Raw genomic sequence first — 24540 nt, 5'->3', positions numbered from 1 at the left:
TTATGCACATATATGCCAAATGCAGTAGGCACTAGATTATGATAGGTGTTATTGTTCAATGATAGAGTCTGTTTCTTAGAACAGATACATTTCCTCTCAGTTGGCAGAAAAATATTAAATATTGAGCATTCAGGAAATTATTTTTAAAGAAAAGATCTAGGAGAGTGACTGAAAAGATCATGGCATCCTGATTTCAAGATGTGCCAAACTCAGTATCAATTACATGTGCATCATCAATCTCATCTAAGCTTTTCACAGATTTAACAAAAAAGAAAAGCGAAAGGGAGGAGGAGGAGCACGAACCGCTAGATACCAGAGAGAAATGAAAATTTATGTGATTATGCTGCTATGGCAACCTACTGGTTTATTGTGCTGCTTGATACTTAAGGCTTGAAAACAATATGATATCATTTATTCCTAGGAACAGGCTGAAGAATATCATGCATCACTGTCTTAGCCCCAAGGGGTATCTATCTTTAGTTGTGCATTTGAATAAATTAATGTTTTATAATATATTAGAACACTTTAATGAATCTAGACTTTATTAAGCTATTTAAAATGTATGTCTTGTTTATCAATTTTAATGAAATTAATAATTTTAGATTAGAGATATTTGGGCTGCTTTCCTTGTGACAATTTGATTCGCATGGGAGGATATTCCTTTAACCCTACATTAAATAAACAATGGCTACAGTACAGATGTCAAGCCTCCCTGACTGCTGTGAGTTCCTGTATCCCTGGCAACCTGGCCTATGACTGGACTTCTCCCCACCACTTGAACTATTTTTCTAATATCAATATGCCCATGATTTTAATGTAAAATATTACCCCATAATATAACAGCACAACCATTTCTCAGAAACTATATTCACAAAGAAAAAAATCCTGAGAAGCCAGAATTGAGCAACAGAAATCAGCTTCCTTTCTCTAATCATATATTGGGTTTACAATGTCCTGCAATCTAAGGTGACAGGATTCATTTGTACTAATAGTCTCTCACCAATTTGAAAGTGTGTTAAAATAAGAATGGCTCTATTTTATATTTAGTAAAAGGCTATAACGCAGTCTTCCAACAGAGTGTATCATTCATGCCAAATACCATGATAAATGTTGGGGACATGATAGTGAACAAGGCAGAATCCTCATTTCCAGGTAGATTTAGAGCTTAGCAGGAGAGATGAAAAAGTAAAATAGGTTGTGTTTAGTTTAATAAGTGCTTGTTAGATGTGAGCCCATGAGGGTACATTTGAAAAGCTCCCTCCCCAGGTAGAAAAAATCTCGTTGTGGTAGCTTTCCTGGAGAAGGTGACATCCCCATGGAGACTGAAGGACTAGGTAGTGGAAGGCTGCCAGCCAAAGGCAGCCAGGAATGGGTATGTGAGTGGAAGGGGCTTACAAACAAGGGAGCCAACATGTGAAGAGGCCTGAAAGAGGGAGCTCATATCAAAGTCTGGGAGTGGAAATATTTCAGGATAGCCACAGCTCCTGTTGTGTGAGGGTAGAATGGCAAGATTCATAGCCAGAGTGGAATACAGGGGCCAGAATGTGAAGAAACCTACATACCACCCTCTGTTGTGAGGACTTTATTCCAGGGACAGTGAAGAAACACCGACAGGCTTCATACATAAAGTGTAAGATCAACTATTTATTTTAGAAAAATCATTACGCATTTTAAAAACACAACCTAATTCCAGCTGTTTATGGGTAGACTCTGTGTGTGCAGTACTAACCCCTTGATTCTAGTATGTCCCAAACCGAACTGAGTGTGGTCCCTCCCTAAACTTTCTTCCTGTGTTCCAGCCTCAGCCAGTGGCTTCACTCTTTATCTTGTTGTCTAGATGGAAAACACAGAATTACGTTCAAATTTTCCTTTCCTTATATCGAATTAGTCACTGAAATAAGCAAATACTACCTTTCTTCTCTCTTGCTTTTTAACTGCATATCTAATACTCTAAGCCATATTTTAACTTTCCCATCCATTTCTTCCAACTACTCTAAGAAATATTTTGTGAAGACATACAAGCTGCCAACAAGCATATACAAAATGCTCAGCTTCACTAATCATCAGAGAAATGCAAATTAAAACCACAATGAAATACCACCTCATGCCAGTCAAAATGGCTATTATTAAAAAGTCAAAAAAACAACAGATGTTGGTGTGGATGTGGAGAAAAGGGTATGCTTGTACATGACTGGTAGAAATGTAAATTAGTTCAGCTTGCATGAAAAACACTATGGAGATGTCTCAAATAAATAAAAGCAGAGCTACTATTTGGCCCAGCAATTCCACTAAACAAAGGAAAACAAATAATTATATTAAAAGGCCACTTGCACTTGTATGTTTATCATAGCAGTATTCACAATAGCGAAGTCATGGAATCAACCTGAGCATCCGTCAATGGTTGATTAGATAAAGAAAATGTGGCACATATATTCAGTGAAATACTATGCAGCCATATAAAAGAATAAAATCATGTCCTTTGCAGCAACATGGATGGAGTTATAGGCCATTATCCTAAGTGAAATAACTCAGAAACAGAAAATCGAATACTGCATTCTCACTTATAAGTGGGAGTTAAAAAATGGGTAAACATGGACATAAAAATGGAAAATAGACACTAAGGATTCCAAAAGTGGGAGGGCTAGGAGAGGAGTGAGGGATGAAAAATTACTTACTGAGTACAATGTTCACTATTTGGGTGTCGGATGCCCTAGAAACCCAAACCTCACCATTATGCAATATACCTATATAACAGCCTTGCACATGTACCTGCTGAATCTAAAATAAATCAATAAATAAATTAAATTAAACTACTGCTACACACAAAAAAGAGACTAGATTGTTTTAGTACTCTTGAAAATCCCCTCAATAGCTTTCCAATACTTCTGGAATCCAGTCCAAATGCCTCGTAAAATTTAAGACCCTCCAAGTCTTTCCCTAAGGTGCCTTTCTAGCCCTAACTCCTGTTATACCAGATTTCATATCCTGCACACCAAGACATTTAAAAACCTTCTGCATAATGCTTACATGACATTGATCACGTTCTTCTCTTGCCCATGATTATTCTTAACCCCGTGGAAAGTTTGGAAGTGCTACTCATCCTTTGGCATCCAGCAAAAAAGCTACATTTGCCCTGAAGTATTCTGTAACCCTTTTATTTGAGTTGAATGGGCTCTTGCTGTGCACTTTCACAGGTCTTGCCTTAGGGTTCCCTGAAAATTTTCTTACTTAGTACTTATTTCATTTTGCTGATTTTTATGACAAATCCTACACTCTAAGTCACAGGATATAAACTGGAGGTGGCCCACTTTCATCTTTGTTTGACCCAATGTTTTCAATGTAATAATATGTATTTGTGTCTCACACGGGCATGTGCTCTTCAGTTCCCAGTAGCTGAAATGCTTTCAGTTATTTCATATATTTATTTGCATCTCTGGCCTTGAATGTTAAAGTCGTCACAAACGTGGTAAGAGTTGTACTGACACCACATTGGTTATTAAAAGAAATATCATCAAATGAAATAAATAAAATAATAAACAACATAACACGACATAGCAAAATATAATAACGAGATAACACTAGAAATGCAAGTTTCTTCAATTCAGGAACTTTTCTTTCCTTTCCTTTTCAAATTATCTCACAGATTAATGAAGAAGTGAAACTTTTCAAATTATCTTACAGGTGAATGAAGAAGTGAAATCTGAAGTTAGAAGAGAAGATCACTGTTAATCTGAAATGGTAATAAGGTTATTTCTAGTACTCTTCTAAATCAAAACATATAACTGCCTACGTTGCATATAACTGCCTACGTTGGTAAGAACCACCTTGTGAATGATAAGATAAAAGCAAAAGAGAAACAGAATGTACTTCTGTCCTTTCTGAATAATCAAACTTGTAATGTAAAATCTAGAAGAGAGATATCCTGACATAGGAGTCTGGAAATTAGGTCTGCTTTCCTTCAAGTCATTTCACCTTCAAAAGATACAGTTTTTATTATCATATGTAATCCGGTTAGAATTATACAAGGAATGAGTAAGATAGTATGTAGTAAGTTGTAAAATATGTGTTATAAGATAGCAAAGTCAGCACATAAGGTAAAGTTGCATGTTGTTAAAATTAATCTTGAAAATTCCTTAAACTCCTTGTTTCAAACTACCATACTTTACAATAGTTTCCAAAATGGAAAGCAAGTATCCTAAAGTAGAAATAAATGACTAATTGGAGTGTGAGAAAAAAATAACAGAAGGTCCATTTGTACTGTATTCTTATCTCATTTTTAAAATTTTCTGTCTCAGGTCATTTAATGCATGAATACACTAGTTCAGAAATGCATAACCATAAGTAAAAATCGGTATGGAAATATTGTTACTTTTTGCTAATTTTTTTATTTTACTCATGGGAATATATGTTTTAAAAAATGTTGCTGACCCCTGCTTTACATCACTGTTGATGAGTGAGCACTAAAGTATTTGGCTTTGTTTCAGAGCCATGTTACATTAAACAAACATTTTCAACATTAAAACCTCATTAAAAATAGAGAGATGCTCATACTATCAGAGATACATGGGAATGAAGACCCACTGAAGGAGAGCCAGTTTCATATCTCCCATGGTATGTATTTTTGAAGCAGTAGAGTAGCAAGTCATGCCGTTTAATTATATGTGCTATCTTGCATTTTCTCTCTTCCTCTCTCTGCCATGTAGCACCCCAGGCTTAAGAATTGACTCTATGTAAGTGAAACAATGTGAACATTTTGCAAAGCCACCACACATAATAAAGCCTTGAAAATCATAATCTGCTATGCAAATGTAATGTATTCATAATTTTGACGTAAATAAATTGCATGAAAACAGTAAAGAAAGGGGAATCAAAATTTTCCTACATACAAAAAAATTTTAACTCATTTTGCTGGTTTCCTCAAAAATATAAGAAGGGGAGAAGACCCACCCTCCCACAGTCCTGCAGCAAAGTGAATGCTCACATAAAATTTATAGCTTGCTTAGACAATCAGGTAGTAAATATTTAGAATAGAAAAGAGGAGGGGAATGGTCATTACTCTTTATTATGATTTCTCAAGTTCATGTTACCATTGTAAAATCAGGAATGAAAAATAATTGTTATCTAAAGTGAAACTTAACATTAACCTTACTGAAAAAGGTCACCATGCCTCTATGTAAAGTGAACATGGCATATTCTACAAGGCTGACTTTAGGTGTTTTCCTATGCATTCATTCGTATCTGCACACATTTTGTACTTGTCTATGCATGCATATTTTATGCACCTAGATAACTAACCCTTCTCACCAGGGATAATGACCATCACATTTTTTTCTATAGCAGTGTTATAAGGAATGACTTAAAAGAGAATAGGCCAAGTTTGAAATATGTTGCTTAAAAGTCAAGATATTATAGGCCCCACACCGCCAAATGCAAAAATTTCCATTTTGTAGGTACACAGCTTTTAAACTAATAAATCGATAATTTTGATGTCTTTTTCATTCATTGGAGTAATTTATATTTACCTCATTTGCAACGTTTTCATCCCTATATTAAATTATATTAGAGGAATAGGAAAGAAATGCGGTTGCAGCTAAAAAATTCCAAAAAAGCACTTCTACAATTAGCACTTTGCCTAAAAACAGGAAAAGTAAGTAAAATACTATTTTTAAAATCTACTCATTTATTTAATACTTTATTTTTAATTGACCAATAATAATTTTATATATGTATAGGGTATAATGTCATGTTTTTATATATGTATACATTGTGAAATGACTAAATCAAGCTAACATATCAGTTGCCTAAAAGCCTGGAGCAGTTAAAATGGTCATGAGAAATCAGAAAGCACGTATTTCTAGACCTCAGGCTTGGATTTGAGGTAATCTAGAAAAAGAGGAGGGAATTCAACGATGCAGGCAAAATAACAAAAATCTCATCTAAGACAAGATGGTAATACCATCTTCACAAAGTAATACCGATCCATGTTTTTGTAATACCTATTGAAATGCCAGTATATTACAATTCATGTTTTTAGCCTTAATCCTAAATGAATGTACTATTCTCAAACAATAGATTAATTGAATTTCATATCACCAAAAACATTTGCTTAATGATACTTTGGATGTTCTGAAATTGTCTTTTCACTGCATATGCATATAAAGAGTATATTTCTACTTAACAACCTTCTATAGTATTGAGGAAAAAAGTTTAAATATTTGGCTCTCTTTATAACTCTAATTTTCCCAAGGCTTAAATAAATACATAGTAAAATTAAGCCCATTGATACTCTTCATTCCAGGTGTGCTGAAAGAAACTATCATGTTAAAAAATGACTACCTTATCCTAAGAGGTAATATTTTAATAACTAGTATATAACATTAGCCACTCTCATGGTGGAATAAACTAAAAGCCAAATGACTAATATTTCCAATATAAAAAATACTTAGATAATGCATGAGAGAGACAGTGTGGGAGCCATCTTTGAAGATGGCATCAGATGACTCTCACCTCTTGATATTCATGTCCCTGTGCTGTCCCCTCTCACAATGACAATTTCAGGGCATCCAAAGTCCTATTAAGCAAATGTTTTTGATGACATGAAATCACATTGAATAAGGTTTCCCCATGTAGCTAATAATATATTATGGATATGACAGAGCATGACTTCTGAAACTAGGTTATAAAGGACATGGCAGCTTCTATCTAGCTCTCTCCTGGATCACTAATACTGGATTAAGCTCGTCGCCTATGGTGACATCCACGTGGCAATTAACTGAGTCCATCTGCCAATAACTAGCACTACTTGTTGGGCATGTGGGTCAGTCATCTTGGAAGCAGATTCTCCAGCCCCAGTCAAGCCTTCAGATGAGCAGCACCTGGTGACATCTTGACTGCAATCTTATGAGAGACCCAGAGTGATAACCATCCAGCCAAACTGCTCCTGGATTCCTGACCCACAGAGGCTGCTTGAGATAGTTAGTGCTTACTGGTTTTAGTTGCTAAGTTTTGGGTTAATTTGTTACTTAGCAATAGATAACTAATAATGGCATCAGAAACAAGGGAAAGAACATGCGCTGAGAGGTTATCACATCTAAAATGTCTTGATGGTGACGTAAAGCTGAGTGCTCTTCAGGTGAAGTCTCTTGTGTCTCAGTTTTGTCAACACTAAATTGATGATAATAAATCTTATTTCACAGAGGTCTGAACAGTAAATGAGATAAAAGAATTCAAAGAAACTGGAAAGTGTTTTTTTTTTTCCCCTCAGTAAGTGTATATTTCTTTCTTTTCTTTAAATTGTGCTTAATTTTACCATCCTTCTTTTAAGGGGTTTTAAGCTGATTGCTCTTAGCACACAGAAATGGACTTTACAGGATGTTGAAGAACTGCAGGCAGAGATAGGGCTATGGGTGTTCAGGCACTGCCTCTGTTTTTTGTTTGTGTTTATTTGTTTATGTTTATCTGGATGAAGAGCTGGCTTTGAAGATCTTGATTTAAGATAAATGAATATTTATAAACATTCTCTTACATAGAAGTAAAGCGATCGTATAAGTTATTTCTGATTATTTATGTGAGCCTCAAATCAAAAAAGGTCTCTAGGAAAGAAAACTCTAGATCTTGCAGAAATAAACTCTGTTCCTCTCTGACAGGGTCTCTGACAGCTTTATGTTCCCAGTTAAAGACCTCAGAGGTCAACAAGACAACTCTGAAACATGCTGTATCTGTTTCTGCTGTGTTCCTCTTGACTCCATTTTTCTGTGTCCTTGACTAAATAAATCGGGAAATTATAAGTGAGTGTTTGTACATGCAGTTTCTTATTTTGCAAATCCATAAAAAACTTGAAATGCTTTTGACCTTGGTATTTCACATTGACATTTCAAATTAGTTGTGATAGAGTCTTAAGGGCCTTGACCTACACTGGGTGCCATAGTATAGGGGTTAAACCCATGGACTCTGCATGAAGATTTATAAGACTTCCTGGTTTTAAATCCCAGCTCTGCCGCTAACTGTATGAACTTGTGCAAATTACTTAAAAGCATTCTATGCTTTGATTTCCTTAGGTAAAAGTTAAGAATAATAATATTTACTTTACAGGTTTGTTATAAGAGTGAACTGGGTAAATATTATCAACTTAGAACACTACCTGTCCAATAGCAGGTGCTTGCTAAATAGACAGCTTTTTATTTATTTTTATTTTTTCATTTTTTATTCTGTTGAGAGACAGTATCGCTCTGTCTCCAGGCTGGAGTGCAGTGGAGCAATCTCGGCTCACTGTAATCTCCGCCTCCTGGGTTCAAGTGATTCTCCTGCCTCAGCCTCCTGAGTAGCTGGGACTACAGGTGCCTGCCACCATGCCCGGCTAATTTTTGTATTTTTAGTAGAGATGGGGTTTCACCATGTTGGCCAGGGTGGTCTCGATCTCTTGACCTCGTGATCCACCCATCTTTGCCTTCCAAAGTGCTGGGATTACAGGCGTGAGCCACTGTGCCTGGCTAGCTTTTGATTTTGATGAAGTAAATAATTTAATGGCCTGGGCGTTTATGGTGAATCTGCATAGTGAGTGCAACCATTCAGCAACCAGAATCCTTCTTTTTCCTACTCCCTGCATATGCTCAACTTTGCTTTACTTTAGTTTTGAAACGAAATTATTCATTATCATGATATTTGAGAATTTGAGTATTGCCTCAAATATAACCCTAAAGATGATAAATGTATGCTTCACTCTGAACTGAAAATATGTTTGCCTTTCACAAGTGCATTTGATTTTCACAGCTGCATTTTTCTATGCGTGTGAGTGTGTTGGGGAGGACATTGATTGGGGAAAATCAATCTACCTTTTCCTTTTTAGCAAATGGTTCTGAACTCCTTTGAAAATCTAATAAAAGCTGTAGTCCATCTCTACAGCAGGAAAAAAAAAATCACTGAAGCTATGATTGTGGGCACCAACTGGCCCTTTTCTATATTTACTATAGGCCACGAAAGTGGACCGAGGATTATTGTAGCTTTTTTTTTTTTTTTGACAATCGTTGCTGAATTTAGAAAAGAGAAAAAGAGAGAGCAGAAAAAAAAAATCCAGGACATTGCTTCACAAAATATTGGAAACAAAATGGCCTTTAACAAAGGAGCTCTGATTGTTAGCTTTTAAGAAATTAATGACACAAATTAAAAAGTGACTTTGAAAGGTATGTAAAATAGTCTGTCAGTGTTATTTATACAGTGTTTTGTAGAGAACCAGGGATTTGGGGGACTCCTGCAATGATGTCCTAATTTAGAGAAGGGTTGTGAACAGGTAGAATTGAGGCTCCATTTACCCAGCATCTACTTGAGAAGTGCTGTGTTCATAAACATTACTTCTTGGGCTTCCAAATAAGATTGTACATGAACAAAGAGTTCCATAACTTATAAAGGATTCAGAACCACTTTTCTGGATATTTGTCCATATAGATAATTATAAACTGAAACTTCTCAACCTGGGTTATCAAAATCTGAGATAGGCTATATTGGCAGATGTACAATATTGTAGGGTGAAATGAGAGTGACCACAGACCAGTTTATCTAATTCTCAGTATATAAAAATATGGAGTCTTCTACTAAGCTATAAAAAGGCAAATTTAGAATTAGTAAAAACATATAAATTAGTAAAAAGAATTTAAAAATTTAACAACCCAAATTATAGAAGTTGCATATAAAACAGCTAAAAAAATTTTTAGGTAAAACCAGTCAGAAGAAATGAGACTGTTATGGGGATATTATCCCTTATTATTAAGGTTGATGTTAAAAAGGGATATTGTCTTCCACAAATCTTTTGATTCCAGTTCCAGAAAAAAATACCTGCTTGCATCACATACGTTCTTATCCTTTGTGGTAATATCTAAGTCTTTATATAATTTCACCAGTTTTCTGTTCAGATATTTAGCTGCAATTGGTTATGAGCCATGACATAAGTAAATGATATCATTTGGAGGTGTCCCCACCCAAAATCTCATCCTGAATTTAATTTGAATTGTAATCCCCATATGTTGGGGGGAAAGACCCATGGGAGGTGATTAGATCATGGGGGCAGTTCCCCCATCCTGTTATCGTGATAGTGAGTGAGTTCTCACAAGATCTGATGGTTTTATAAGGGGGTTTTCCCCGATTTGCTTGGGACTTCTCTCTCCTGCTGCCTAGTGAAGAAGGAAGTGTTTGCTTCCCCTTCCACTGTGATTGTAAGTTTCCTGTGACCTCCCCAGCCATGTAGAACTGTGAGTCAATTAAACCTCTCTCCTTTATAAGTTACCCAGTCTTGGGCAGTTTTTTATAGCAGCATGAGAATGGACTAATACAGTATGTAAACCCCCTACATATATGTTGTACAGTATGGAATTGCCAATATTTGGCTTTTTTGACTTCGAAAGAGGGAATTTCATACGGTTTAACCTAGCATTTGCTTGAATATATTCCTCCCTAGTTTTGACGCAGACTCTATACAGTATAGATAATTCCCTCTTCTCTGCATTATAGACTCCAGTTTACCCACAGGAGTCCTGTGATTTTTTGATGGATTGATAACAGAATTTGAAGATGTCTGAATGAGCCTACTGGTTGAAAGTAAAGAGAAAGTTGTCAAGTCCTGTCTTATCTTATTCAGTAGCTCTTGCCAAGGTTTTTGGGTCTTCTCAAGGGAGTAATCATACAGAGTTGAAATTTCAAGAGCAGCCCTAAAATCCCACTGGTTAGTCCTTTAGGCATGTATTTTATCTCCTCTACAGCCTCTTTAGTGACAGAATATCTAAAATATAGTGTTCTGTAAAACAAAATGTTAAACTATCTTGTGGGAGAATAAGGCAGGTGAAAGAGTTGAGGCTTATCAAGGAAGCCAGGCAAAGACAGCAGTTCCTATTGCTTTTGAAGTGCTCTTGTGGAAGCTGTACTCACGTCCTTTAAGAGCTGGTTTACTTCCCAAATAAACTGAGTTGCCAGCAACTCAGTTTCAGGAGGGAGGGGAAGAAATGAAATGCATCAGTGATGGGGGATTTGCAGGCATTTCTGAGATCATACAAACCAAAGTGGACATTTCTTCTGGATGCTATTAGCTACTCATCCCTCCCACGTGGGCCCCTTCAGTTTGCTTGCTGCAGAGGAGGCTGCTGAGAATCATTCAAGCCAGTTAAAGAAATTGCCTAAAGTAAGTATCTGAAACACAAGCACGTTAGCTCAAAGTGCTTAGAACACAGTAATAATCACAAAGTCCTCACTTCTTCTCTCCTTTGTACCATTCAAAGGCTGGAGGCGGCACACCTGCACCTTCGCATCTTATCAGGCCACTGCGTCCGGGGGTCACGGTGCCAGATTTAATTTCCTGAATAGTAGGAGCAACTGCAAAAGAAACAAACAAACAAATACTAGTGGATAAGTAAAAACAATCCTCAACAGAAATATGACACACATATATTTTTATTCCTTCTATATTCAAAGCAATCTTATGCCTGATAGACCAACGCATCACATTTTCAGTGTTTTATGCTTCAAATACAAGACTAGTCATTTTCAGCTTCATTTTTCAAGTTGAACAATAGACGAATGTTTTCAGGGAGTGCAGAGTAAATGCAATACATTTTGGCCTTGCTTCCTACTGGAAAAATGGCATTGGTGAGGGTAACACTTCATCTGTACTCCAGTCCAACTCTACTGCAGTAATAGTTCTCATCTATTGAGTGATCACAGGGAACCAGTCACTGGGCTAGGTGCTTTACATTCTCGATTTCCTCACAAAAATACTCTAAGCTTGATGGTATTATCTCAGTTTTACAAATGTGAAAAGTCAAGTTCAGAGATGTTAAATGAATTGTCAAGGTCACACAGCTACTTAGTTGCAGAATTTGCCTTTGAAGTCAGGCATGTTAACTCAAAGCCTGGGCTCTTGAAATATTCTGTGTTTTTTCCTGCCTCCTCCCTATGCTTTAGTAATTTAGTGATTTTTTTCTTTAATGTAGTTTCTTCTGCCTGAATGCCGTTGTTCCCCATTTCCACAGATTCAAGATCCATATTAGGCGTCAGTGTCCCCATGCTCTTCCCTATTGCTCTAGCTGGAAAAAGTTTCCCCGCCTCTGAGTATCTGGATCTCTCATACCATCAACTTTCTATCATGTATTGATAGAAATGTATTGCATTGGCCGAGTGCGGTGGCTCACGCCTGTAATCCCAGCAATCTGGGAGGCCGAGGCGGGTGGCCCACGAGGTCAGGAGATCAAGACCATCCTGGCTAACACAGTGAAACCCCATCTCTACTAAAAATACAAAAAATTAGCCGGGCATGGTGGCTGGCACCTGTAGTCCCAGCTACTCGGGAGGCTGAGGCAGGAGAATGGCGTGAATCCAGGGGGCAAAGCTTGCAGTGAGCCGAGATTGTGCCACTGCACTCCAGCCTGGGCGACACAGCAAGACTCCGTCTCAAAACAAAACAAAACAAAAAAGAAATGTATTGCACTGTATCATGTACTGTATTTATGGGTATGCCAGATTTCCTTTTCAGTTCCTTGAAGGCAGGGTTAAATATCTGATTCATTCTTTGTATATTCCAAGATAATTACACAGTGCCTAGCACAGTGTGATGCTTAAAAAGCTTTTTTTGTAGCATAACTTTTTTTTTTATCCTTCACATAGTTATTCAGCTGTCAACATGTGCCTGGCATTTCTCAAGGAACAAAGCAGTAAATTGCCCTGACGTGATGAAGCTTATATTCTAGATGGGGTAACAAATGGGGAGACAGACTATAAGCAGCAAATATCACAAATAAGTAGTTTAAATAAAATGTTAGAAGGTGATAAACAATACAGTAAAACAAAAACAAAACCCTTATAGTTGCAAGGTAAGAGGAATCAGAGAATGGAATGGAATACTATTTTTGATAGGGTAATCTGAGTAGGCCTCATTGAGATGGTAAAACTTGCACAAAGACTAGATGTAAATGAGTGAGTTAGCTATGTGGATATTTAGAGACAGAGCCTTGAAGGAAGAGGGGACAGCTTGCAGTAAGACACTGAGGCTGAAGCTAGCTAGCCAAGTTTGTTTAATAAATAGCAAGATTGGTGTGGCCGACACAAAGAGAAAGAAGGAGAGTAGGAGGAGATAGGAACAATTTTCAGTGGATTCCAAGTTTACACCAAAGAGAAACAAAGGATGGAAGACTGGGTAGGACCTCTCAGGTCATTTCAAGGAATTGACTTTTATTCTAAGACAAATGGTGAGCCCCTGCAGAGTACAGATAAAATCTGATTGTTTTTTTGAAAAGATGACTCTGGCTGCTGTGTTGAGAAAACACCATAGTGAGGCTAGGATAAAAGTCTAGGGATAAAGTAGGGAATGCAGTAAGCAAGGCAAATGAAGGTGGGTGGCTCACGCCAGGGTGGTAGCAGTGCAAGTGGTGGAAAGTTATCGGGCTTGTGGTCTACTCTGAAATTGGAGCTGATTAAGATTTCTAGACAGATTGAAGTGACATAGAGAAAAAAAAGAGGAGCCAAGGGTGATTTAATTTGGCTTGAGTAGCTGAAAGGTTATTGACTGAGATGAAAAGGACTGTAAATAGAAGAATTTTGGAGGGGGCTGTGTGCAGTGGCTTACACCTATAATCCCAGCATTTTGGGAGGCCGAGGCGGGTGGATCACCTGAGGTCAGGAGTTCAAGACCAGCCTGGCCAACGTGGTGAAACCCCGTCTCTACTAAAATTACAAAAATTAGCCAGGCATAGTGGTGGGCACCTGTAATCCCAGCTGAAGCGGGAGGCTTGGGAGGCTGAAGCGGGAGAATTGCTTGAACCCGGGAGGCGGAGGTTGCAGTGAATTGAGACTGCCATTGCACTTCAGCCTGGGCAACCAAAGCGAAACTCCATCTCGAAAAAAAAAAAAAAGAATTTTGGAGGGAAACATTAGGAGTTGTATGCATGCGTCTTTTCATAAATATTTCCTATTCTACCAAGTTTTTAACATACTATAATTCATATTTCAAATAACACTATAGAAAATTATTAATCAACAACTAGAATCTTGAAGATACAAAAACGAGTTCATTCAGAAATATGGCCTAAGTGTGCACTATGGATGTATTTTGATTTCTTTGGAAAGCAATTAAAAAGTACAGCACTTAATGGTTTATCAATATTCAGTGAATACTGAATATATAGTTTTCAACATATGAAAACTATAAAAACTCTTACAATGGAACATTGCCTTTCATCTAAAAAAATACCCTAGGAAATACATCATTTTCTGTTAAGGGCAATACTTCTTTTTGAAATTATTGCACTTCTATTTCTCTGTGGTGTTTTTATACTTATTATTTATAGTTCTAGAAAACATTGCAAGGAAAATATTTTTGTTAAAGTACTTGCTAATAAATTGGTGAAAAATAATGAAATAATATTTCCAAAAAATGTTTGCATGAGAACTGTTACAAGATAATATAGATACACACATATACACAAACACACACCCAGTTATATATATATATATAAATCATATATGTATAACTTTTATAATGTACATATACATATATACCCTTATATATACACATTTATCTATATATGGGTGTATACATATACGTATATTCACAAACACAAGAAATCATTTCATAATTTTAAAATTGTTTTGTTAAGCAAAATTTCATGTCACCTGCAAAAGCCAATTAAATATATTAAAAAATCTATAAATAAAACTCCATGTACTTGTCAATTATTATGACACTGCTCATGACAGGTACAGGTAAGACTGTATTTTCACTATTGTTCTCATAGGCTTTAATCTCTCTTTCCTGTCACACAAACAGACTGTAATATTTTATGATATCTAACTATTACTGAAGATGAAATAACCATATGCAAGAGGAGATCCATCACAAGCTTCTATTGATAACCTGGTTAGTTTAATTACTCTCTTGTTTGTCAAGGGGGCCATGACTCATTATAAACAAAAGCATGAAATCCGGAACATTGCCTGAAAACCCAGGCGTAATGAACCGAAATCAAAATCTAGTTCATCATTAAAAGGCTTTTGTGCAGTACAGTGTACATACAGCTCAGCACTGGGTGCTTTACCACACAAGTTAAGGTCCAAGTGTTGTGAAGTAATCAATGTGGAGAGAAGATTCTCATGAGGCTATCCCTTTGTGGCTAAAATTATAAATTTGAACCGAAAGCCTCTATTGATTTTACTTGGAGACATACAAATTCTTATTACATATTCATATTACTGTGCATCTTTTGGAAATAACTTGTTCAAAAAGAAAAGGATTCATCCATTTATTTATTCTTTATGCCTTTGTTGATTCAACACATATTTTATCAGGGATCACATTAATGAAAAAAAAATATTCCTGGCCTCATAGAGCTGATATGAAGTGATACAAACTGAGACGAAAACAGAGCAGGGTGAAAGAAAAAGGAAGGGCAAGATATGTTATTTACTATGTTGCAGTCTCAGAGATCCTTGATGATAAGGTAATATCTGAACAAAGAATTAAATGATGTGAGAAAAGGAATCATTTGGCAATTCGTAGAAAATTATTATAATAAGAAAAAGGAAAGGCAAAGGTCCTGAGTGGAGAGCATACTTGAGGTGGAAACATGTTTAACAGGATTAGGTTTAACACACTGTTTTAGAAATAGCAAAATGGTCATCATTGCTTGAGTAGAATAGGTGAGAATAATCTAGAAGAGAAGGTGGGGCAGGGGGCTGGAGCCCAGATTCTATAGGGTCTAGTAGCCCATGATAAAAGTTTTGAATTTTATTCTAAGCTGATAAGGTTTTGCAGATTTTGAGCAGAGGAGTGACATGATTTAGTTAAAATCCTACAGAGATTATTTGTCTGTTGTGTGGAACATGGTCTGCAAAGAGGCAGGAGAGGAAACCAGCAGAATAGCTATGAGGCTGTTGTAGTAATCCTTAGGATAATGAGAAAGTCATTGGCCAATGCATAGAAAAGGCAGAAGCTGAGGATAGAACGTAATTAAATAGATCATTGCTCACATTGGACCTGAATCAACTCATTTTAGTTAGCAGGCATTGACTGAGCATTTTCAGTGGATTCCAAGTTTACACCATTCTGAACCCTACTACTCTGTATAAATAAAAGGATTTTGTGGGTACAGACATGTCTGATAATACCCAGAGGATTACTTTCTACAGTACTTCTTAGAAATTGTGATGTACATGTATGTCTTATGAATCTTTTATTGCAGGGGTCTGTTAGGAACCGGGCCTGTTAGGAACCCGGGCCACACAGCTGGAGGTGAGTGGCAGGTGAGCAAATGGAGCTTCATCTGTATTTACAAATGCTCCCCATCACTTGCATTACTGCCTGAGCTCCACCTCCCATGAGATCAACAGCAGCATTAGATTTTCATAGGAATGTGAACCCTATTGTGAACTGCACATGCAAGGGATCTAAGGTGCACACTCCTTATGATAATCTAATGCCTGATGATCTGAGGTGGAGCTGAGGCAGTGTTGCTAGCACTGGGGAGTGGCTGCAAATACAGACTAATGTTAGCAGAGAATTATACACATAGGCCATAATAAATCAATTGCTTGCAGACTCATATCAAAACCCTATCAGTGAGTGGCAAGCAACAATTAAGCTGCATCTGGTGGCAGGCTTTATAGTGGCAAATAAGTTGAGGTACTTCAATTGCACAACTGCATCTGGTGGCAGGCTTTAAGTCAGAATCTGACACTTTAGTCTGCATGTGGCCCACACATTATTTTATTTACCACTTCTGTCCGTACCTTTTTCCTACACTGCGCACTTGTCTCAGTCACAGTTTTGGTAAGCCCACAAGCTAACCCTAGCCAAAATGAGTAAAAACCAAACATCACTGGAGAGCTTCTTTGAAAAGGGGAAAAGACCCAACAACTCTAAGACTGCCAACAAAAGAAAGCTGCATTTAAAAGAAAATAACAAGAGTGCTACTTAAATTACAAGTTCTTTGTAACAGGTGATTCACATTCTCCAAGCCCACTTTGTATAATGTGTGGTGACTGGCTATCCAACAAGGCCATGAAAACTTCAAAACTGCTGTTCCACATGGAGACCAAGAACCTTGCATTAAAAGACAAGACTTTGGAGTTTTTCAAACGGAAAAAAACATAAACACGAAGAACAGAAGCAATTATTAAAGGCCACCACTTCATCAAATGTGTCTGCACCAAGAGCATGATTCTCGTGACTAACCACATTGCTAAAACTAAGAAGCCCTTCCCTATTGGTGAAGAGCTGATCCTGCCTACTGCTAAGGATATTTGTCGTGAACTTTTAGGAGAGGCTGCTGTTCAAAAGGTGGCACGTGTTCCTCTTTTGGCTAGCACCATAACTAGATGAAATAGCAGAGGATATTAAGGCACGATTGTTAGAGAGGATTAACAAATCACTGTGGTACACAATCTAGGTTGATGAATCTACTGATGTTGACAAGGCAACAATGCTTGTTTATGTGGGATATATTTTTCAGGAGGATGTTCGTAAGGATATGTTATGTGCACTTTCGTTGCCAACCAACAGCACAGCTGCAGGACTATTCAAGCCTCTGAATGATTACAAATCGGGAAAACTGAATTGGTTATTTTGTGTTGGTATATGCATGGATAGAGTTGCTGCCATGACTTGACAGCTTTCTGGTTTCACTATTCGGGTCAAATAGGTCACTTCTGAATGTAAGTCTACACATCGTGTCATCCGTAGAGAAATGCTGGCTAGCTGGAAAATGTTACCTGAACTAAAATCATTTTCCAGAATGTGATTAAAATTACCAACCACGTTAAAATACATGCCCTTAACTCACATCCGTTGCCGCAGCTCTGTGAGGAGATGGACACAGAGCACACATGCTTTCTCTTTTACACAGAAGTGAGATAGCTTTCTAAAGGTGGATAACTGAGCAGAGTATCTGAGTTATGAGAGCCACTGCAGAGATTACTTTTAGAAACACAGTCACCAATGGCAGCACATTTCAGTGACATAGAATGGGTCGCAAAACTTGCTTACTTATGTGACATATTCAACCTGCTCAATGGACTCAGCCTTTCACTTCAGGGGAGAATGACAACTGTGTTCAGACCGGCAGATAAAGTGGCTGCATTCAAAGCCAAAGCGGAATTATGGGGGCGAAAAGTGAACACTGGGATTTTTGACATGTTTCAAACATTAGCAGAGATTTTAAAAGAGGCTGAGCCAGGACCTTCTTTCTCCCAGCTGGTGCATGATCGTCTTGCTCAGCTTTCGAAAGACTTTGAGCATTACTTCCTAATCACAAAAGACACCCGAACTGGGAAGGAATGGATCTGCAACCCATTTGTGAATAAGCCAGGTGTATTGACTTTGTCCCTGCCAGAAGAGACTCAATTACTTGAGATTACAAATGACTGTGGCTTTAAAAGTATGTTTGGGACAACCTCAAATCTCCATAAGTTCTGGATTAAGGTCAAGGCAGAATATCCTGGGTTGCCACAAAGGACTGAAAAACCTGCTTCCATTTCCAACATCCTGTCTTTGTGAAGCAGGGTTTTCTGCAGTCACAGCCACCAAAATGAGATCATGGAGTAGACTGGAAAAGCAACACACTTCGGGTGCCACTGTCTCCCATCACCCCCGGATGAGACTGTCTAGTTGCAAGAAAACACACTCAGGCTGTCAGTGATTCTACATTATGGCAAGTTGTATAAGTATTTCATTATATGTTACAATATAATAATAATAGAAATAAAGTGAACAATAAATGTAATGCACTTGAATCATCCTGAAAAAATCTTCTACCCCACCCCACAGTCCATAGAAAAATTGTCTTCCAAAAAACCGGTCCCTGGTGCCAAAAAGGTTAGGGACTACTGTCTTTTTGGACAGACCCTTTTCCAAACTTATGTGACCACAGCGTTCTACAAGGTTTCGTTTGAGCATTTTGTGGGTCTGATATTTCTTGGGATATATTCTGCATGTGTCAAATTACTGGTATAGTGGGTCTCTAAGCTGTATTCTACATCATAGGTTATGTTGTCCATGACTTTTAAGGTGAACTCTCACTACTGGCTTAAGAGGTTTCTAAGGGCTCATGAGCTATAATGTACTCACAGATTTCATGTAAGGAGAAGGCTTCAATTATTTGTGCCATAAGGATATGGTCATTTATTTCCCTGGAACAGATGTACCTGACAAAAATTATGACTAATTAAATCTCCAACTGGAGCTGTACAGTAAAAAATTATAAATATATTTGGCCAAGTTGTACAAAACACTCATTTTCCACTACAATATTCCATGTTTTAAGTAATCATAGTGGGCTCTTTCTTAGAAAGATGATCAAATGAAAAAATCTGAGTGATTGCTTCCAGAGCCTATTTCTCTTACTACTACACACCCTCCATTGCTCTGTGAATTTTGGCCTGGCACCGGCAGTGTAAGCTGTTTTTGTTGGGAGTAGGGAAATAAATTTATGCATCTTCATGTGTTTATGTTTCCAGAACTGTTTTTCTTTTTGTATATATAGCCTTGTGTTCTTCTTAGATGTAACCTTTCAATAACATTAAAGTGGCAAGGAAAGTGAGTGCTAGAGTCTCTCAAGTTCACCAGTAGAATAGCATCCTTTGGAGTGGACTGTGAGCTGAAGCAATTGCACGGTGGAAATAAAATCAATTTCAGAGGAATGTTATTAGACAGATGTGAGTAAGAGCAAGGAACAGATGTTGGGGAAAGCCAGCAGTGAAAGAAAGGGTCAGCACGAGGTATTTAATACCTGTGTGGTTAGAGGCTCACAAAGGAGGAGTCTTCCTTTCTAATTTGCTCAGTGGGATTATTTCTTTGCATTCTTTAGCTAGTCATTTCAGGATGAAGATAATGAAAGTGTCTTCATCCAAATCTCCAGGCTCTGCAGGTGCAAGAAACAGAACCTCTGCACTTGGCACCCAACAAGCCTAATCAAGATTCATTTTCTTAGTTACATGACAATAGCTACCAAAGATCTTCTTCCTCTCATGCCATCCTCAATGGGAGCTTTAGTCATGTACAGAGTATTATTATTATTATAAACGAGTAAATCCAATAATTATTTTAATATCCTTGCTAAGTTGAGGTAGTTGAAATGAAACTTTAGAGTTCCAATGGCAAAAGAATTTGAACACCACCCTATCCCCTTAAAGTGATGGATGATTATGAACATGCCATGTTAAATAACTGCAACAATAAAAAAGGGTGCCCAGAGAAGAAGAGTAGTAATGTGTTTCATGTTAAATACTGCAACAGTATAAATAACATTGCCTGTAGAGCATTAGTGAATTTAGAGTCTATAAAGAGGAGAAATCAGTCCTACAGAACCCACATGGTTTGAAAATGCTGTGGAAAATAAGCATGTTGACCTTAGTCTGTATTTAGGATTTACATGCTACATTAAGGCAGCCTTAGTCAAATGGACAGTCTTTGGAAAAATTTTAAGACTTCAAGTACCTCACAGAGAATACAAAATATAAGATGTGTTCAATATATTATTGTTTCATAGGAGGAGAGTTATATGTAGTTAAAAATTTCTTACTTGAAGACAGGTTGAAACTCAGGGTGGGAAACAATGACAATCTTTCAAAGGTTTTTATAGATCTCATAGAAACATATCATAAGGTCAACCAACTCTTCGTGAAGCAAATATGTCTTCACCTAATGAATTAATTTCACCTTAAAGGAAGTTAAGATTTAAAAAAATCAAACTTCCAAAATATAGTTGAATCACAATCTTTATGACTTAGAGACTTTCACATTGAATTAAGCCTCTGGTCAGCATTCACAGGGGATGAAAATAATCTAGTTTGTAATGTACCTCCAGCTTCCCCCAGACCTTAAACATTTACACAGTGGTGAAATAATGCAGTAAAAAAGCACTGCTTTGCAGTGCAACAAACGTGGCTCTAACATTTACTGTCTGAAGTACTTAACCCTTCTAAATCCCAGTTTTCTCACCCGTAAAATAGACAGTACTTACTTCATAGGATTGGTGTATGGAGAAAATAAAATAATTGAAGGAAAATGCTTCATACTGCTTTGCACTGAGTTAGTTGTCAACAAAAACATTAGCTATTATTAAATTAGGATTATTACTAGAGAATAGAGTATCACAGTCCTGCTTCCTTTTAAGGGCATGGAATCATGATAAGACATGGGCAAAAAAGAAAAACGAATTTTTAAAAATTCATTGCCTTGGCACTGCAAGCATGTGATTAATTTAATTAAAACCTGAATGAGTATATCACATTTTACTCTCCCAGAATTCCATCCATAGCCTACTTTTTTTAGCGTAATCAAGAAAATCTTTTCTGAAAGGCAGATGTGGTAAACCTTATATTCCTCTTTGAACAAGAAATAAGAGGCTTGGGTTCAATGTGAAAAAATGTGAAAAGTGTATGTAACACAAAGGTATCCTTTCCAGGAAAATATGCAACTGTGGTGGTACATTACTTGGGTATATAAAAGATCATGTCAGTTACATTGAACATATTGATGAGGTCATTTTCTTTTTCACAAGAAAGACAATAAGTGAAATTTTACAGTTAACTTGACCTTAATGTTTTTTTTAAATATTTAATATTCAATGTGACAGAGTACTAAGCTGTGATCTTTGATTCCGTTATGTTTGAAAACGTACAGAAAAAAAACAAAATTATTTGGTAAAAAAATTTTCGGAGCGCAGAGATATATGACTACATATGAATTCTGATTTTAGGAGGATGAATGAAGTCTCCAGCACTAACTCCCTAAACCCTCAATAACAACCTGTTCATTGTTTGAAGCTATTAACCTAAGTGATTATTTTCCTAAGATCAAGTTCAATGTTATTATATTCAACTTTTTCAAGGGGTTGAATTTACTAAGCTATCATTAGTCATTATATTGTGATATAAATGATCTGATACTGTGTTGATTATGAGTATGCACATGTTAGAGGCCATAGATGACGGATGAACAGATGAGTTACCTGTGACTCATGAAGTGAATAAAAGTGCAGTAAGAAGAGAAAGGCTTACATCATGAGTAGTTTGCTGATGCTAAAGCAGAATTTATTCATATTGTTCTTTTGACAACGGTTAGCACTGGTGAAATTACAGCTTGAAGTAGCTGTCCCCTTGTAGTCAGCAATGCTCACTCCAGTGATGCATCCACTGTAAAATATGTGTGAAATTTATTGGGCCACCAGCCGTATCAACAGGAATTAAATGGTTCACTGTTTTCCTAGCTGTTTGCCGAACTTCCTTTCTTTCAACTTGTTCATGATCTGATCTCTTCTCTGTTGTCAGTCATGCTGAAATTATAGCTGTATGTGATTGATTTGGATATACTGGACAAGTTTGCAAGTATTGTAAAAGTTGGGATTCTCTGAAAGTATCTCTATTCTCAGCAAGTATAATCTTGTAAATAAAATTGCCCTTCAGTACAAATCTTACAAATCCTAAAATATTTGAGTGCATTTTTTCTAATATTGAAGCCATTATAAACTTTCTTAAATAAAAAATATTTTTAGTGAATCTTCAAAAAATGAAGATTAGAAAAGTGCAGACTCTTTAAATCCCTGTAAAACATTAGAAATTTTTTGTAATTTATTAATGAAAATATGTTTCTACTTGTATTAATCATTCAAGGTACGTTGTTAGAGCTTCCATGATGTTTATTGTTATGTTTTAAGTCATGGTACGCCATTAAAGACTCATACTGATCTCTCAAAATGTGAATGAGCCAGGCTCATATATATATTCGAGATAGGTGAAGTCAATCAATTGAAAAAGTAATGGCAGTAAATATACGTGGGGTAATAGATGAGAATAGCATTGGTTGGATCTTCCCTTAGGCCAGTTCCTCACTGGATCATGTTTCCCTCTGCTCTCAGAGCCAGTTTCCTCCAAAGATCTAATAGTAAATCCAAAGGCAGAAGGGAGCCTTGGGGTGTTATGACTTCTGCCCTCTCAGAATAATAACTGGATCTGATTTCTTAGCTTACTGAATGGTTTATTATTTCTTCTTGTTACTATGGCCTTCAAAAATCTTTAAAAAGAACATTTAAAAAGTTGATTAAAATTCAGTTATTATCATTGTTTAATTCTATAAAATGAATAATTCATTTTGCTAATATATTCTAAAGAATTACTTTCCAAACACACTGTCTTATAAGAAGAAAAATAAAGCTTTCAGGATCTAGAAAGAAAAGAAAAAAATAAGATTTATATCATAGAAATATAGTTGTAAACTACCCATTTCTCCCTGCCTCAACCCCGCCTTCAGTTACGTGACAGTGTCAGAAGTCTAGCAAGACTACAGAAAATATGTTAAGCGAATGACATTTTCCAAAACTACAGATATAGATTCCCTAGTAAAAAATGAACATTAAACCACTTTTATCCCCCCATTTATTTTGACACGGCAATTGCCTACTCAAACCTGCATCTTGGAGGATGTAATGTGATAATATTTCTATATGGTTCAAAGACTAAGGCAACAGAGGTAGTAACTGTGCAACCAGTGTACTTTATCCATAAACTTGCCATGAACTTATGAACAAGGGGGGAAAACATCCTAGTGGGAAGTGATAGTAGTTGTAGAATTGAGAGGTAATGTTTTTTCTCATTTGAAAAACATAGTTTTGGACACTTCTATTTATGGAGAAAGAAAGCTAAATCAGAACATGCACAGTAAGTAGTAACTAACAGCAAAAGAATGAGAAGACAAAGTAGGGGAGACATTTTACCTACAAATAGTGTAGCTTAAAGAAATCAGAAGATGTGGGAGGAGGGGTGGTAGAAAAACCGTAATTTTCAGAACGAGTAGTATGGGTGTATTTGGGGCCAAAGCTGTTTTAGAAGGGAAAGAAAATGTCATCCTTCTTAAAATGATTAAACAACATGGTATGAGAAAACTCTGCCTAATAGCAAAAGTAATTTGACAAGTGAAGAGAACATCAAGAAAGGAAAAGTCTCACTGACAAAACAGAAATTCCATGTCAGCAAGAGCAGCACATGAATAAATTATTAAAGTATATGTTTGGGTTCCTTCCTTTTTTGCTCAGGAATACATACATATTTTGCTCAGAAATGCAGCTGATACTCTCCTTATAATCTCAATCTTATTTAATGCCCTTTCAGTCAAAGTCGCCAGATCCTGTCTATTTACTGCTCTCATCCTGCAAAGCTTATCTGTGAATTTGATGAACAGTTACTATTACCAGTTCATCAATGTCATTGAGAAACATTTCTAAGTCTTGAGAGATGCTATAATCTTGTTGATTCTGCCTTTAAAATGCATCTAAAATCTTATACTTCTCATCACTCCTATAGTTATCATATTGGTGCTAGCTAACATTACTTCCTGCTTGAAATATTTCAGTAGTCTCCTAATTGGTCTTCCTGGTTTTGGCTTTTGCTCCTGTTACAAATCATTCTCAGCACAGTAGCCATAGTGTTTCTGTTAAAAGAAGACAAATCCTACATCCTTGCTACACACAACTATGCTTCACTTCCCTCACTTTTTCAGAATAAGAGCCAAATTCATTA

The 24540-nt window shown here is 36.7% G+C and overlaps 1 protein-coding gene across 1 annotated transcript in view; it reads right to left on the bottom strand.

The window, feature by feature from the left end:
• Positions 1–24540, bottom strand: part of NEGR1 (neuronal growth regulator 1) — an 874525-nt gene that overhangs the window by 189289 nt on the left and 660696 nt on the right. The window contains exon 5 of the mRNA XM_004025980.5: positions 11235–11355. Within this exon, the coding sequence (XP_004026029.2) occupies positions 11235–11355 (121 nt within the window). The remainder of the gene's footprint in view (positions 1–11234; positions 11356–24540) is intronic.

The sequence above is a fragment of the Gorilla gorilla genome, chromosome 1 (assembly GCF_029281585.2).
Source record: "Gorilla gorilla gorilla isolate KB3781 chromosome 1, NHGRI_mGorGor1-v2.1_pri, whole genome shotgun sequence".
NCBI lineage: Eukaryota > Metazoa > Chordata > Mammalia > Primates > Hominidae > Gorilla > Gorilla gorilla.
Note: the sequence above shows the minus strand (reverse complement) of the source record. Positions and strands in the feature narration are given on the sequence as shown.